Source organism: Leuciscus leuciscus, assembly GCF_965113295.1.
Source record: "Leuciscus leuciscus genome assembly, chromosome: 16".
Lineage (NCBI taxonomy): Eukaryota > Metazoa > Chordata > Actinopteri > Cypriniformes > Leuciscidae > Leuciscus > Leuciscus leuciscus.
This window is the reverse complement of record NC_138740.1, coordinates 24,136,753-24,151,615: the sequence shown is the minus strand read 5'-3', so window position 1 is coordinate 24,151,615 and position 14,863 is coordinate 24,136,753. Positions and strand designations below refer to the sequence as shown.

The window sequence follows — 14,863 nt, the reverse complement described above, 5'->3', positions numbered from 1 at the left end:
AACTTGCATTCTCATAAATGCAGAAAGTAGAACTTGAGTGTACAGTATGTCAAGATCGTCCTTGAATAACGACTTGCATTTCGGTCTGTTCCTCACACAGTTGACTCCAGAACACTGGACAACTGATGAGTTTTGCGTCCTTTTTGAGGCTTGACATACTCAAACAACCTTAACATTTTTTTTATTTGAGTGAACTGTCCCTTTAAGTACTTTATTCTACTGCAAACGTGTCTTTTTTAAAAACATACTGTTAAAATGTGTTAAATGCCTTTTAGTTTGACCAGAAACAAACTGTTTCATCCTGTACTGTGGACGCTACCTACCGCAGGTTAGGTGGCGCTGTAATCTGATTCAATGTTTTTTTGGGGGGGCTCTGTTGCTTTAAAGAAAAGAGGGCGGGGCAAAGCAGTGAGTGCAGTCTGTTAAAGCGACGATTTGAGCATGAGCAAATAATACTTTGAAACTGTCGCTGAAATACGAATCAACGTTGTTTGTACGTTAATACTTGTGTGTTCTTTAAATCTTTCAGGTGATTATTATTATAATTCCTTTCCAGAGGCTAAAAGGATGTGATCACAGCCACTTAATGTAGATAGTGGTCCAATATTGATTTTATTGTGCAGCTGCGCGACGCGTCACACGCATAAAAGGTGCGGCAGTGCCCGTCAACGCGAGCCGGTTACGCGTTGGGTTTGGCCCTAATCTGGATAAACCCATCAACAACCTCAATGGTCTTGTAACTGTTACGTTAGATCAGAAGCAGCGTGATGACTAAAACGCCCGATACCCCGGCACCCTGCGCGGTTATGGGTGACGTCCACCACAGCCACCCAGAGGAGCCCATGGAGCAGCTCTCCAGACGCGCTCGTGTTGCTGTTCCTGAGCTGGTTGTAACCTGCGAGTGTGACCAGAGCCCCCGCGGACCCTGCTCAGGCTCACATCAGCCCGACGAGGAGTCCATCTGCTCGGACAGCGGGCTCAGCGGCTCTCCCGCCTCGTCCCTGGCGCTGAGAAAGCTGTCCAACTCTTCCTCCACCGGCCTCTCGCCAGCTTCGTCTTTTGAGGAATGCGAAGAGGATTTAATGGGTTACAGTGACTATAATCAGTCTTCAGGTGAACCACTCACGGTAAGAATCCGTTCGAACTTTTTTCCATTATATATTATATTAGTAACGTAACTTATTTATTTGATAGTCACTGGCCCTCACTGCTATCCCAATAACGTTACACAAAACATTCCATTGTTACTGACAAAACTGAGGTGTGAAGTATAGTACTTACTACTATGCTTCAGTAGCGCTATTATTTTGGCCATTTTTACTTTAGAGTTCTGTTTTCTGCTTACTCTTTACAAGGGGACAAAATACTTTTTACTTCACTACAATTTCATGTAAACTTTAAAGTACAAAGTACATTATGCCATCAGGACTTAAATGTTTCCTCACTGATTTAAAAAAAGAAAAGAAAAAAAAGTGACTAACCATCCAAATGTGACTAACAAAACAATCAATCGTGTCCACATAAGTTTAACATTCCTTTTATTTAAACAGCTTCTTGACTTTATTTGAGTGTAAATACTACTGATAGGGCAGTATTTTTTTTTTTTTTTGTAGAATAATTTATATATATATATATCTATCTATATCATTATTTCCCCTCGGTCAGCGAGAGAATAGTGATTTTTGACCGGTTTCTTTACAAAGTTTTTGCATCAAAAATAAGAAAATCGTATCTGTCTTATTATCAAAAGTCAATAAAAAAAGCTAAGAAAGGTGTTTGCCTTTGTACAATACTTGCAACTAGATACTATACTGCACTTCTCTGCTATCGTGATACAACTGCAAACCATGGTAGTACCATGGTACTTTTTTAATTGTAAAATGTTTCCACCAAAAAAAACAAAACAAAAAAAAACATTACTGTAAGTGATCTTTTATTAAACTATAGTTGTCATGGTAACTTTTTGCATTGAATGCCAAGTGTGTACACGGGTGTATGCTGCAGATCAAAATATGCAGTTGTTGAGTAATTCTCATGATAACTCATTAACATTATGGGCTTCGGGTCATGAGATCATGGTTGTAAATGGAGGAAAAAGTTCCATGTGTATCACTTCTTCTTTTTTTTCTTTTCTTTTTTTTGGTAAATAAGTCCATTTGAGTTGGACAAATGTTTCTGAAGAAGGTATTCGTGCCACCATCATTATAATCACATGATAACAATAAATCATATGTAAACTAAGTGATATGGCAAGTCAACAAAGATTATTCATCATTGCAACCATAAAGGTGTTTGAATATAATCTGCATTGTGCTGTTGTAGGAGCTGTACTGTCTCCAATCATTTTGATGATGATATTGAATGGGATTTGTTTTTATGGATCATGAAAGTGGCCCATTTAGAAACTCACAATAGTGAGTCAATGCTCTATTGAAACTGAACTTATAAGGTCAACAAATGATGCACCTCCAGCTCTGTTTGGTGGGCCTCTCTTGCTTTGTTCTGGAGAACGTCATTCTCGTATGACTGGTTTTCCACTAGCCACTAGTGAGTGAGTGTTTGAGTTTGGAGAGCAGAGAGAACTGTACAGGTTAATTGGCTTCATTCGGAAGGCTGATGCTTGGAGGATAGTTACACACGATAGAAAGATTTTCACATTGCCTAGAGTAGGATTGCACATAGGTTGTTGGCACATCAGCTCAAAGGGATCTTGTAGACCGTTTTCTGACGACATCAAAACGGCGGAGAGGAAGGAATCAACACATAAAGTCAGTCGGGAAGAGGTGTGGGTGAGCAGCAGAACTAAATACTTAAGAGTCAATGATGTGACACACACTTTGTGTCCAGATCTTTTATTTATTAAACATGCGTCAAAAATCATTTCACACACATGCATTGACTTGAATACACCTCTTGTATGATGGGCATGCTTTAAAATTCATTTTATATTCATTCATATATTTTTGGATATGTCAGAGTGATGCATCTGTCCTGGAATCATGATTAAAAAAAACTAATTAAAATAATCAAATTATTGAAAAGTTAGCCATAATCCTTTATTTTTATTTTTTAGTATTTTTTTTTAATTTTTTTATTTTTATTTTTTTTATCAAAACTGCTACACTGCTTATTAATATTTGGAAAACAAATTGTCTGCCACATTAAAATTATGAGTGACCAACATGCAGGAAAAAGAAAAAACATTAAGAAACTTATTGACACTTTTAAGCAAAGGGTTTTCAAACTGGGGTCGCAAGGGAGTGCTTAAAAAAAGAATAAAAAAAGTGTACAAATAAATAACTTAAATTAATATATATTAAAATAAATAAAATGTATTCAAATAAATATATCATAAATACATCTAACAGTATTCTATAGAAAAAAATACATTATATTAACATTATACATTATACATATTTGGTCCATGGCATCTAACAAATTAAAAACTTAAGATGTTTTTTTTTTTTTTTTTTTGACAAGCAATGTGTCTTTAGGTTTTGAAATGTCATGTGCTGTGAATCCACAAACACTTAATGGCATTTATGAAATATTAATTCATGATATAAAAAAAAAAAACCTTTTTTAAATGTAATCACTGACACTCACTCACATGTATTCAAGTGTTAAAGTAAATGTGCTATTCTTGTTGGCACTGTCCACACTGGCTCCTCCATTTTATCTGGCAGTATAACAAGTGCCGTCTGTAAATGTTTTATGAACATCCTTCTAAGATTAGCTATTTCTTAATCACAGCCTCTTGGTATTGCTTGATGACTTTGTTTAGTTCGAGATTGTCGTCAATGATTTGCCACATGGGGAAAAACTCGACCTATGGTTAATGGAGGAGATTGAGTTGCACGTTGGAGTCTGAGCTCGACTGAATGCACTCAGTGCCCCAGAGCGGCTCGCTATAAGAAAAAGAGAACAGAAGGCAAGACGAGAAAAGCCTCTACCGACAAATGACCCTTGTACAGAACCGTTGCGTACTGCTCAGTCGAAGTCGTAGTTGTAGTCGAAGTCTTAGGGTGTTATTTGACATGTCCGTCTCATTATGTTTGTTTCAATCATATCTCTTCATTCAAAGGCTGATCTGTGGAAGAAGTCAAAGAATATGGTGAACTGGTCTCCCAATCCAGTGGCGGTGAAAAAGCGCTCTCCTTGGGTACAGGTGGTCGGCCATGCAGGTTTGCTTGTTCATCTGTTTATAAGTGTTTTTTGCCAATGTTATTGTGTATGTATTTTAATATATATATCTAGCCATCTAAATCAAGAGACTTTAGCCATCAAAGTTAATAAATATATATTGATGGCTAAAGTCTAAATTTATATATAACTTTCATGTTTGAGCCTTGATTTTTTTTATTATTGTTTTACAGTGGGTACGGAAAGTATTCAGACCCCCTTAAATTTTTCACTCTGTTATATTGCAGCCATTTGCTAAAATCATTTAAGTTAATTTTTTTTTCCCTCATTATTGTACTCACAGCACCCCATATTGACAGAAAAACACAGAATTGTTGACATTTTTGCACATTTATTAAAAAAGAAAAACTGAAATATTACGTATTCAGACCCTTTGCTCAGTATTTAGTAGAAGCACCCTTTTGATCTAATACAGCCATGAGTCTTTTTGGGAAAGAGGCAACAAGTTTTTCACACCTGGATTTGGGTGTCCTCTGCCATTCCTCCTTGCAGATCCTCTCCAGTTCTGTCAGGTTGGATGGTAAACGTTGGTGGACAGCCATTTTCAGGTCTCTCCAGAGATGCTCAATTGGGTTTAAGTCAGGGCTCTGGCTGGGCCATTCAAGAACAGTCACGGAGTTGTTGTGAAGCCACTCTTCGGCCCAGTGTGCTTAGGGTCATTGTCTTGTTGGAAGGTGAACCTTCGGCCCAGTCTGAGGTCCAGAGCACTCTGGAGAAGGTTTTCGTCCAGGATATCCCTGTACTTGGCCGCATTCATCTTTCCCTCGATTGCAACCAGTCGTCCTGTCCCTGCAGCTGAAAAACACCCCCACAGCATGATGCTGCCACCACCATGCTTCACTGTTGAGACTGTATTGGACAGGTGATGAGCAGTGCCTGGTTTTCTCCACACATACTGCTTAGGGCTGGGCGATAAATCGATTTTATCGATTAATTCGAATGTGCAGTTTACATCGTTTTTTATTTTTTTTATTTTTTTATGAAAATCTGTTCTCTTTAACATTCGCAGACGCTCCACTCTGGGCTCCCGTAGCTCCGAACGGGCTCAGCTCTTCCCCCGCGCGTTTGGCATAGAGATACACAAACAACACGGCAAGACCGCGGCAGCACAAACACACCCGCCAAAAAACAACCTACAGTCTTACAAACTGAATCCGCAGAGCTGCCAACTCTCACGAATTCACCGTGAGACTCACGCAATCGTCACTTTTTAAACGCTCTCACGCCACACATCCATTTTCTCACGCAGAGAAAAGTCGCGAAGCAAAGAGGGAGGACACTGACACCGACAGACAAGACAGAGAAGGTTACTATTGCTATGAAACAAATTCTCAGCTCTCAGATTCTGTCGATTTAATTACGAAATTCAAACAATAAACACCGTTTTGGCGCTTGACAGATCGCTGACAGAGTTCAAGCGGCACGTGAACCGATCATCTGTTACTCTTTACTACTAGTTAATAGTAGGCTAAATAAACACGAATGATCAATAGGTAATTTGAAAGATACAGTTCAACTTACCGAAATGAAATAAAATCGATCGATCTGTGTTTTTCAACTGCGGAAAGAGGTCTATAATAACATCTAGAGGACAATACGTCACGTAAAGTTACTTTTACCTCTGGAAAGCCCATTAATGACCATAGCACGTTAGTTGGACTTTAAAATAATTGCTGTGGAGAGTAGTATTTTGCTAAATATGATTACATATTTATTATATTTTTACCTATATCATTAAAATATTATAATGTTGAACTTGTTATTATAAAAAAACGCATAATATTTAATTTGAGATGTTATTTTTAACCTTTAATAATAATACCAGCTGACAGGGCTTTAAATTAACATGTATCTACTGTACCTAGTATTTATCCAAAGGAATCGATATTGAATCAAGATCAGAATCAAACCACAAGAATTGAAATTGTGAAAGCAATAATAAAAACAGTAGCATACCAGTCATTACAACATTGTGTTGTCACTAAACTTAATAAAATTCTGTTTAGTTACCAAATGTTTTGACAATCACAATACACTTTATTGTGATGTAGCCTACTTTTTTTTTCACGTTCCCCACCAATCCCAATCCACCCATTTCATGTTATGTTACGTTATGTTATGTTACATTTTCACTGTTTACAAAGGCAGGGCCTGACATCTTGTCTTTTTGGCTTGTTGTTTCTGATTGCACTTTAACCCCAAGGGGAAAATCCAAATCAAATCCCAGAAGGGAAAATCAAAACAAAATAAAGTTAAAAATAGTTTTGAACAATTTCTTTGTCATCTGCAGATTGATTTTAAGTAGGGGAAGGAAAAAAAATCAATTTAAATCGTATTTTTTGTGAAAAAATCGGGGATTTTCTTTTTAGGCCATATCGCCCAGCCCTAATACCGCTTAGAATTAAGGTCAAAAAGTTCTATCTTGGTCTCATCAGACCAGAGAATCTTATTTATCACCATCTTGGAGTCCTTCAGGTGTGCTTTCATGTGTCTTGCACTGAGGAGAGGCTTCCGTCGGGCCACTCTGCCATAAAGCCCCGACATAAAGTCTTCTCCCCGATAGCTCAGTTTGGCCGGACGGCCAGCTCTAGGAAGGGTTCTGGTCGTCCCAAACGTCTTCCATTTAAGGATTATGGAGGCCACTGTGCTCTTAGGAACCTTAAGTGCAGCAGCAATTTTTTTGTAACCTTGGCCAGATCTGTGCCTTGCCACAATTCTGTCTCTGAGCTCTTCAGGCAGTTCCTTTGACCTCATGATTCTCATTTGCTCTGACATGCACTGTGAGCTGTATGGTCTTATATAGACAGGTGTGTGGCTTTCCTAATCAAGTCCAATCAGTATAATCAAACACAGCTGGACTCAAATGAAGGTGTAGAACCATCTCAAGGATGATCAGAAGAAATGGACAGCACCTGAGTTAAATATATGAGTGTCACAGCAAAGGGTCTGAATACTTAAGACCATGTGATATTTCAGTTTTTCTTTTTTAATAAATGTGCAAAAATGTCAACAATTCTGTGTTTTTCTGTTAATATGGGGTGCTGTGTGTACAATAATGAGGAAAAAAAAATGAACTTAAAGTTTTTTATCAAATGGCTGCAATATAACAAAGAGTGAAAAATTTAAGGGGGTCTGAATACTTTCCGTACCCACTGTATGGTCATGTGAACTTGCATATACTGTAAAGCTAATGATTTTTTTTATTACTGTTTGGTGATTTCCCTTTTTGTCTGACTGCATGTTTTTGTTTGGTTCCCCAGGAAACTTTCAGATGGGCAGTGATGGAAGGCTGCTGAAGAAGTTCTGCGAGTGCGAGCAGCAGTGTTTTCTGCAGCTCATGAGCGACTCGCTGCAGCCCTTCGTTCCTGGATACTACGGCGTGACTCAGCGTGACGAGCAGGATTACAACCTCATGGACGACCTGCTTGCTGACTTTGACTCTCCCTGCATCATGGACTGCAAAATGGGAAGCCGGTGAGGATGTTGTGCTTTGTAAATTCAGCACTTATCATAGTACTTTTTTCTTGCAGAACTGGTCAATTTGGTGCAAACTGCAGCATATTCTAGAGAATAACCTTCTCTTAAACAGGAAGAGACAATCAGACCAGCATGCAGTGACCAACCAAATTTCTTTAAATGGATGATTTATGGGTAGATGATGCCACAATAATGGACTGGCACACACAAAAATTATTTCATGGCTTTACGGATGACTACATGAAAACACCATTAGGAAATTAAGTGACGCACCGAAATTAAGTCTTTCTTTCTTTCTTTCTTTCTTTCTTTCTTTCTTTCTTTCTTTCTTTCTTTCTTTCTTTCTTTCTTTCTTTCTTTCTTTCTTTCTTTCTTTCTTTCTTTCTTTCTTTCTTTCTTTCTTTCGCGAAACTGAAATTAATGTTTTCATTTAGCCAAAAACTGAATCCGAAAATGAAGTTTGGGTAATTAAATGGATAATTTACCCAAAAATGATTACTCGCCTAATGTAGTCCCAAACCTTTCTTTCTTCTCTGGAACACAAATGAAGATCTTTGTAATGAAATCTGAGAGCTTTCTGTCCCTCCATAAACAGCTACACAACTATCTCTTTGACGCTTCAAAAAGTTCATAAAGAGATTGTAAAACTAATCCATATGAATGGAGCGGTTTAGTCAAAATTTTCTAACAAGACATGAATTATTTAATATGATGATGATTTAGAATTTTAGTCCTTTATGTACATAAACCTTGACCAGCGAACATAAACAGAAGCTCAACCGAACCTCTTGCTGAAGCTTAAACGTGCTGCGTAACACGAGAATTAACCTCATTGATTCTTTCTGAAGCTCAAACGTGCTGCGTAACACGAGAATGAACCTCATTGGTTCTTAAAGAAGCTCAAACGTGCTGCGTAACATGAGAATGAACCTCATTGATTCTTTCTGAAGCTCAAACGTGCTGCGTAACACGAGAATGAACCTCATTGGTTCTTTCTGAAGCTCAAACGTGCTGCGTAACACGAGAATGAACCTCATTGGTTCTTAAAGAAGCTCAAACGTGCTGCGTAACATGAGAATGAACCTCATTGATTCTTTCTGAAGCTCAAACGTGCTGCGTAACAAGAATGAACCTCATTGGTTCTTGCTGAAGCTCAAACGTGCTGCGTAACACAAGAATGAACCTCATTGGTTCTTGCTGAAGCTCAAACGTGCTGCGTAACAAGAATGAACCTCATTGGTTCTTGCTGAAGCTCAAACGTGCTGCGTAACACAAGAATGAACCTCATTGGTTCTTGCTGAAGCTCAAACGTGCTGCGTAACAAGAATGAACCTCATTGGTTCTTGCTGAAGCTCAAACGTGCTGCGTAACACAAGAATGAACCTCATTGATTCTTTCTGAAGCTCAAACGTGCTGCGTAACAAGAATGAACCTCATTGGTTCTTGCTGAAGCTCAAACGTGCTGCGTAACAAGAATGAACCTCATTGGTTCTTGCTGAAGCTCAAACGTACTGCGTAACACGAGAGAATAAACCTCATTGGTTCTTGCTGAAGCTCAAACGTGCTGCATAACACAAGAATGAACCTCATTGGTTCTCGCACGTAAAGCGAACATGCTTGAGCTTTCTTTTACCATAACTGATGTGAGAGTTGATTAATGTTTATATGTGAATAAAAGCCTAATTCAATCTGTTCATCATTTTAATCGATCGTGTTTCTTCTGAAAATTTGGACTAAACCACTCAATTCATATGGATTAGTTTTACGATCTCTTTATGAACTTTTCATCTCTCAATGGAGGGACAGAAATCTCTTAGATTAAAAAAAAAATCTTAATTTGTGTTCCAAAGATGAACAAAAATCTTACAGGTTTGGAGCAACATGAGGGTAAGTAAATGATGACAGAATTAAAATTTTTGGGTGAACGAACCCTTTAAAACACTTTATTCTCTTCATGCGGTCATGTTCATCATTTTTGGTCACTGTGAAGTGCGTCCACACTGCTGACATGTTTAGCTTATCCACATTGTGTTCATGAAATAAATACTGGCACAGTCAAAATGCATCATCGGAAGAGCACTAATTAAACGTCACTATTCCGGAAAATGATTTTGTCCATAATCGGAAATGCATGTTTTCTGCTAAAGATCACTAGAAATTAAGATGTTTTTTTTCATCCAAACTTAAATTAGTAACAAGTACCAATTATTAAACAAATAGAAAAAGTGGGATCTACAGTTTTGCTTTTGGTTATCTAGTTACATAACTCTCAATATTTTTCAACATGATATGATGCCACAGACCTGGCAAAATCTGCCAATTTCAACAACTTATTCTTCCTCATAAGCATGATTTATTGGTGTCATATCAGTTACTAGCTAATATTAGAGATTTTGTTAACTTATCAGTATCTGCTGATTATTGTATACTCAACTGTTCATGCTCTTTTCCTCTGTTTTTACATGCACTGTTTATTTCCTTTGCCATCATCTAACTCTCACTCAATCTATAAAGTCTGCATGAACTGAAAATTCACACTATCCGATTTTCAAATGCATGTTAGATGTTATTGTGAACAATTCATCCGTCAACAGATTTGACCTTGTAGTGTTTAAACAAAAACGAACTCCTAACTGGACCTTCTAGTGAAAATAACAGACTTCTCCAATCATTTAGTCCTCTTAAACCTGCCTTTGCAAGCTCACGTTCATCTGCTCCACTTTTGAGTGCCACGGCCACATCGCAAAATCTAATCAGCAACTGATGGATGGAACCAAATCCCCACTCAACTTTTTTTTTCTCTGATAATCTGTTACACTCAGATTTACATCATAATTACACTGTTAAATGTAATCTTTAACAAACAAGAATATTGTTTTATTTCATACTATGTATTATAATGTTGTGATGTCTAAATACAAATGAATCAGTATTGGATATTTATAAGGGGCCGGGTATTGTTTATCGGCCACAACATGAGAATAATTAGCAGCTTATCGATGTCAGACAGAATTTAAAAATCAGTGTATCTCCACTCCTCTCAAGTGCTTTTAACATCAACCCGGGTATCTTTTTAAACACTATTTCCTGGCAAACTGATCAATTTGTGCACCTGACTCTCTGTATTTGTGTTGCTGTCAGGCAATGGGTTGGAGCTTGTGATTTTTCACAAGTGCTTCCCACTTACGCTGACTATTATATAGGCACTTGTTCATGGGTGTGCCAGCTGAAGCCAAGACTACAACACAGTAGACAGTGGTGTCCAAACAATAGAGGAGGAAATATGATAACTGGTGGTCAGCATCTCTGAGAACTGGCTTAATCCTGTTAGGCCAGTTCTCAAATACAAATGACAATGTTTCCATACTAAATAATTATTCCTGTCCTGATGTTGACTGGTATACATGCTTTTAGGACTTACCTGGAGGAAGAGTTGGAGAAGGCCCGGGAGTGTCCTCAGCCTCGCAAAGACATGTATGAAAAAATGATAGCAGTGGACCCGAACGCCCCCACTATGGATGAGCGGGCCAGGCAAGCAGTACTCAAAACCAGATACATGCAGTGGAGAGAAACCCTCAGCTCAACGGCTACGCTGGGCTTTCGCATAGAGGGCATCAAGGTAGATGTGATTCAGGACCCCTCTGAATTTATGTTTGGAAATGCTTCGTTTTTTTCTTGTGATGGCTTAGTTTTGTTTTGGTCTTCAGTATATTGTCTTGACCAATTTGATCTGTTTTCAGAAATCGGATGGCACTTGTAACACTAACTTCAAGAGAACAAAGTACAAAGATGAGGTGATCCAAACCCTGGAGGACTTTGTGGACAACAACATGCTAATTTTGGTATGAATTTGTCAATTTGTGTGCTATTATATCAAATATTTACAATATATATTCAATATTATGTATCAATTCATCATTATCTGTCAATAATGTACTGTATCTTTAATGTTTCTTTCTCATTTTCTGATTTTTACATTTGCCATCATCTAATGATCACTTAAAGTTAATTTGTTAGAACACTAATATTTTAATAACATTGTTAAATGTATTCTTTTCATACTGTACGCATGTACACTATTTATATACACATATATCAGTATATTAATTTGAAATGTATGTATAATATATATATATATATATATATATATATATATATATATATACATATGTGCGTGTATAAACTATTATTTGTTAATTATAATTATGAAGGTAAACTCTTTGTTTCTTTTGAATAAAATGCACAGATTTTTTTCATGTTAACTATTTTGGTAAAAATATAAGCAGGTAAATGTAATTATATTGTTCTATTTGTGCATATGAATTAATTATTGTAGTATTTTATTCTATTTTACTTCTTGCTTTTAAACATTTCAAATCTAGTTTTTATTAATAATTGCTGTATGGTTAAAATAATGGTTCCTCTGCCTGTGCGTCTTTTTACCATTAATCCATTTGAAAAAACTATTATGTAAACAAGTTCATTGTTGGGCTCTTCTGTTCACAGAGAAGCTACCTACAACGCTTGAAGGAATTACGAGGTGTGCTGGAAAAATCAGATTTCTTCAAAGCACATGAGGTGAGATGCATCTTCATTTGGTTCTTCTTCATCTTCTACTCTGCTGATGTAAAATACAGGCTCTAATACTGACGGTCTTGCTGTGTTTGCCTGTAGGTGGTGGGCAGCTCCTTGTTATTTGTCCATGACCTCACTGGCAAGGCTGGAATCTGGATGATAGACTTTGGAAAGACTGTGCCCTTGCCGCCCCCTCTCACCCTGGACCATCGCAGCCCGTGGGTGGAGGGCAACAGAGAGGACGGGTACCTCTGGGGCCTGGACAATTTTATTGACATTCTGACCAACATACTTCCTGAGAAATGAAGGGCATTGTGGATCTTCAGAATTGTCATTTTCTGCACAGACGGTCTAATTCCACTCTTTTACGTGGAGAATAGGTGAAGGTTGAAGAGAATGAAACGATGGAATGGACTGACTGGCCTCAACATTTAAAACATGTCCTACAGATGAACATCTAAGCCTGTGAATTTACCTGCTGATGTTGTACGCCCCTCGCTATTTAGTCGTTTTCACTTCTTTGGAACCGCTGTATGTATTTTGACACTGTAAATAGTTTATTTAAGCAGTTTGCCCTGACGGGTTGGGGAGTAAAAGATTAGCTTAGTTTTAGGAACATTAACCTTGCAGATGAAAATCATTACAGTAATGTTGTTTTCACAGGTGTGTGAAGATCCATAAAACAGGAGTGCTTTTGATTACTAATCAACCACCATAGTCTGTTTGTGATAGTTGCCAGATATTTTCCCTTCGTTTTATTTTATATTTGTGACCAAATGGCTCTATTTTGGGTTGGGGATGAACTGAATTTAAGTGCACACTACTAACAGTCCGAGAAACTGAAGCTAAATTGAATTGCAGAACAACAAAGACCTCTTAAGCATCGTTGCATAGCTCCCAAAGTAATGAAAACATGTGGAAAAAATTTGTATTTCTTTGTCTTGATCAAGCACCATTTTAATTCACATCAAGCACGGTGAGTTAAGCTAATGTTATGCCTCACATTCCTATGTTGTGTGTTATTTGCATGCACAAATGAGCTGCAAAAGGGGAATACAGTATGTCATTCTTTAAGCAGCTAAATTGCCCATGTTAATATATCAAATAGATGTTTGAGAAGCCAATTCGACTTGAGAATGGTGTCTGGGATATTTGAGCCAGTAATCCTTATGCACAAATTCACTGTTTGCACTGTTAATTTGATTTCACGTTATTGAGGTTTTGTACTGTATTATAAGTACACGACTTGTGGTCATTATGTTGGGAGCTTTGTTAACTTGGCTGTATTGGTTTTGCAGTTCTGTTTTCTGGGTTGCTGAAACTACAATTGCTAACTACAGAATCTTTTTTTTTTCCATGCCAGGTAATTTTGTACGTTTTTGAATGTCAGCACAATAAACATAAACATGATTTGATTGTTTATGTTTTTCCTCATCTTTTAAAACCATACAAAAGCTTTGATCAGATGACTCGTATTGGTGCGCCTATGCACACGCACACACACTCTCTCACACACACACACACACACACACACACACACACACACACACACACACACACACACACACACACACACACACACACACACACACACACACACACACACACACACACACACAATAATTCATTTTAGTTACAATTTTTTTTATGTTGCTTGTCTGGTTATTTTATCTATTAAAGTTTATTACCTTTTATAGATGTTTGACTCCGCAGTGAAATGATCCAGTCAGTGAAATGATCCAATGGACTCCCAACCCTCCACAAATTGACAAGTTTATGCTTTGTTTTAGAGACCTGCTCTATTCCTATTCTAAGAATGTTAAGTGCCACCCTTTCAAATAGATGTTTACCTTGGCTGTTGTAGGTAGAGGATTTCTTGGAGCAGAAACCATAGATGCAGGTGAATTACTCTAAGATGCAGCACAGGACATTACCCTCATGCTTTCTGGGTCTGCAGCAGCAATAATGCAATCCATAGAGTGCATCCGTAAAGTATTCACAGCGCTACACTTTTTCCACATTTTGTTATGTTGCAGCCTTATTCCAAAATGGATTAAATTAGTTATTTTTCTCAAAATTCTACAAACAATACCCCATAACGACAACATGGAAGAAGTTTGTTTGAAATCTTTGCAAATTTATAAAAAATGTAAAAAAAAAAGGGGAAAAAATCACATGAACCTTGCTGAAGCACCTTTGGCACCAATTACAGCCTCACGTCTTTTTGAGTATGATGCTACAAGCTTGGCACACCTATTTTTTGGCAGTTTCTCCCATTCTTCTTTGCAGAACCTCTCAAGCTCCATCAGGTTGGATGGAGAGCGTCGGTGCACAGCCATTTTCAGATCTCTCCAGAGATGTTCAGAGATGCTGGGCCCACTCAAGGACATTCACATAGTTGTCCCGTAGCCACTCTTTTGCTATCTTGGCTCTGTGCTTAGGGTCATTGTCCTGTTGGAAGATGAACCGTCGCCCCAGTCTGAGGTCCAGAGCGCTCTCTGGAGCAGGTTTTCATCAAGGATGTTTCTGTACATTGCTGCGTTCATCTTTCCCTCAATCCTGACTAGTCTCCCAGTTCCTGCCTCTGAAAAACATCCCCACAGCATGA

General features: G+C 37.9%; 1 protein-coding gene and 1 long non-coding RNA gene across 2 annotated transcripts; one reads left to right on the top strand and one right to left on the bottom strand.

Moving 5' to 3' along the window:
- Window positions 1–413: 413 nt before the first annotated feature.
- On the top strand, window positions 414–13,675 carry itpkca (inositol-trisphosphate 3-kinase Ca). The gene is made up of 7 exons (XM_082140469.1): window positions 414–1,127; window positions 4,085–4,184; window positions 7,464–7,677; window positions 11,095–11,299; window positions 11,421–11,522; window positions 12,187–12,258; window positions 12,355–13,675. The coding sequence occupies exons 1-7, from the start codon at window positions 768–770 to the stop codon at window positions 12,559–12,561; spliced, it is 1,260 nt and encodes a 419-aa protein (XP_081996595.1). The 5' UTR covers window positions 414–767; the 3' UTR covers window positions 12,562–13,675.
- Window positions 13,485–14,611, bottom strand: LOC309477273. The gene is made up of 2 exons (XR_014198596.1): window positions 13,874–14,611; window positions 13,485–13,758 (listed from the first exon to the last, which is right to left on the bottom strand). It is a non-coding gene; the product is annotated as an uncharacterized lncRNA (long non-coding RNA).
- Window positions 14,612–14,863: the final 252 nt, after the last annotated feature.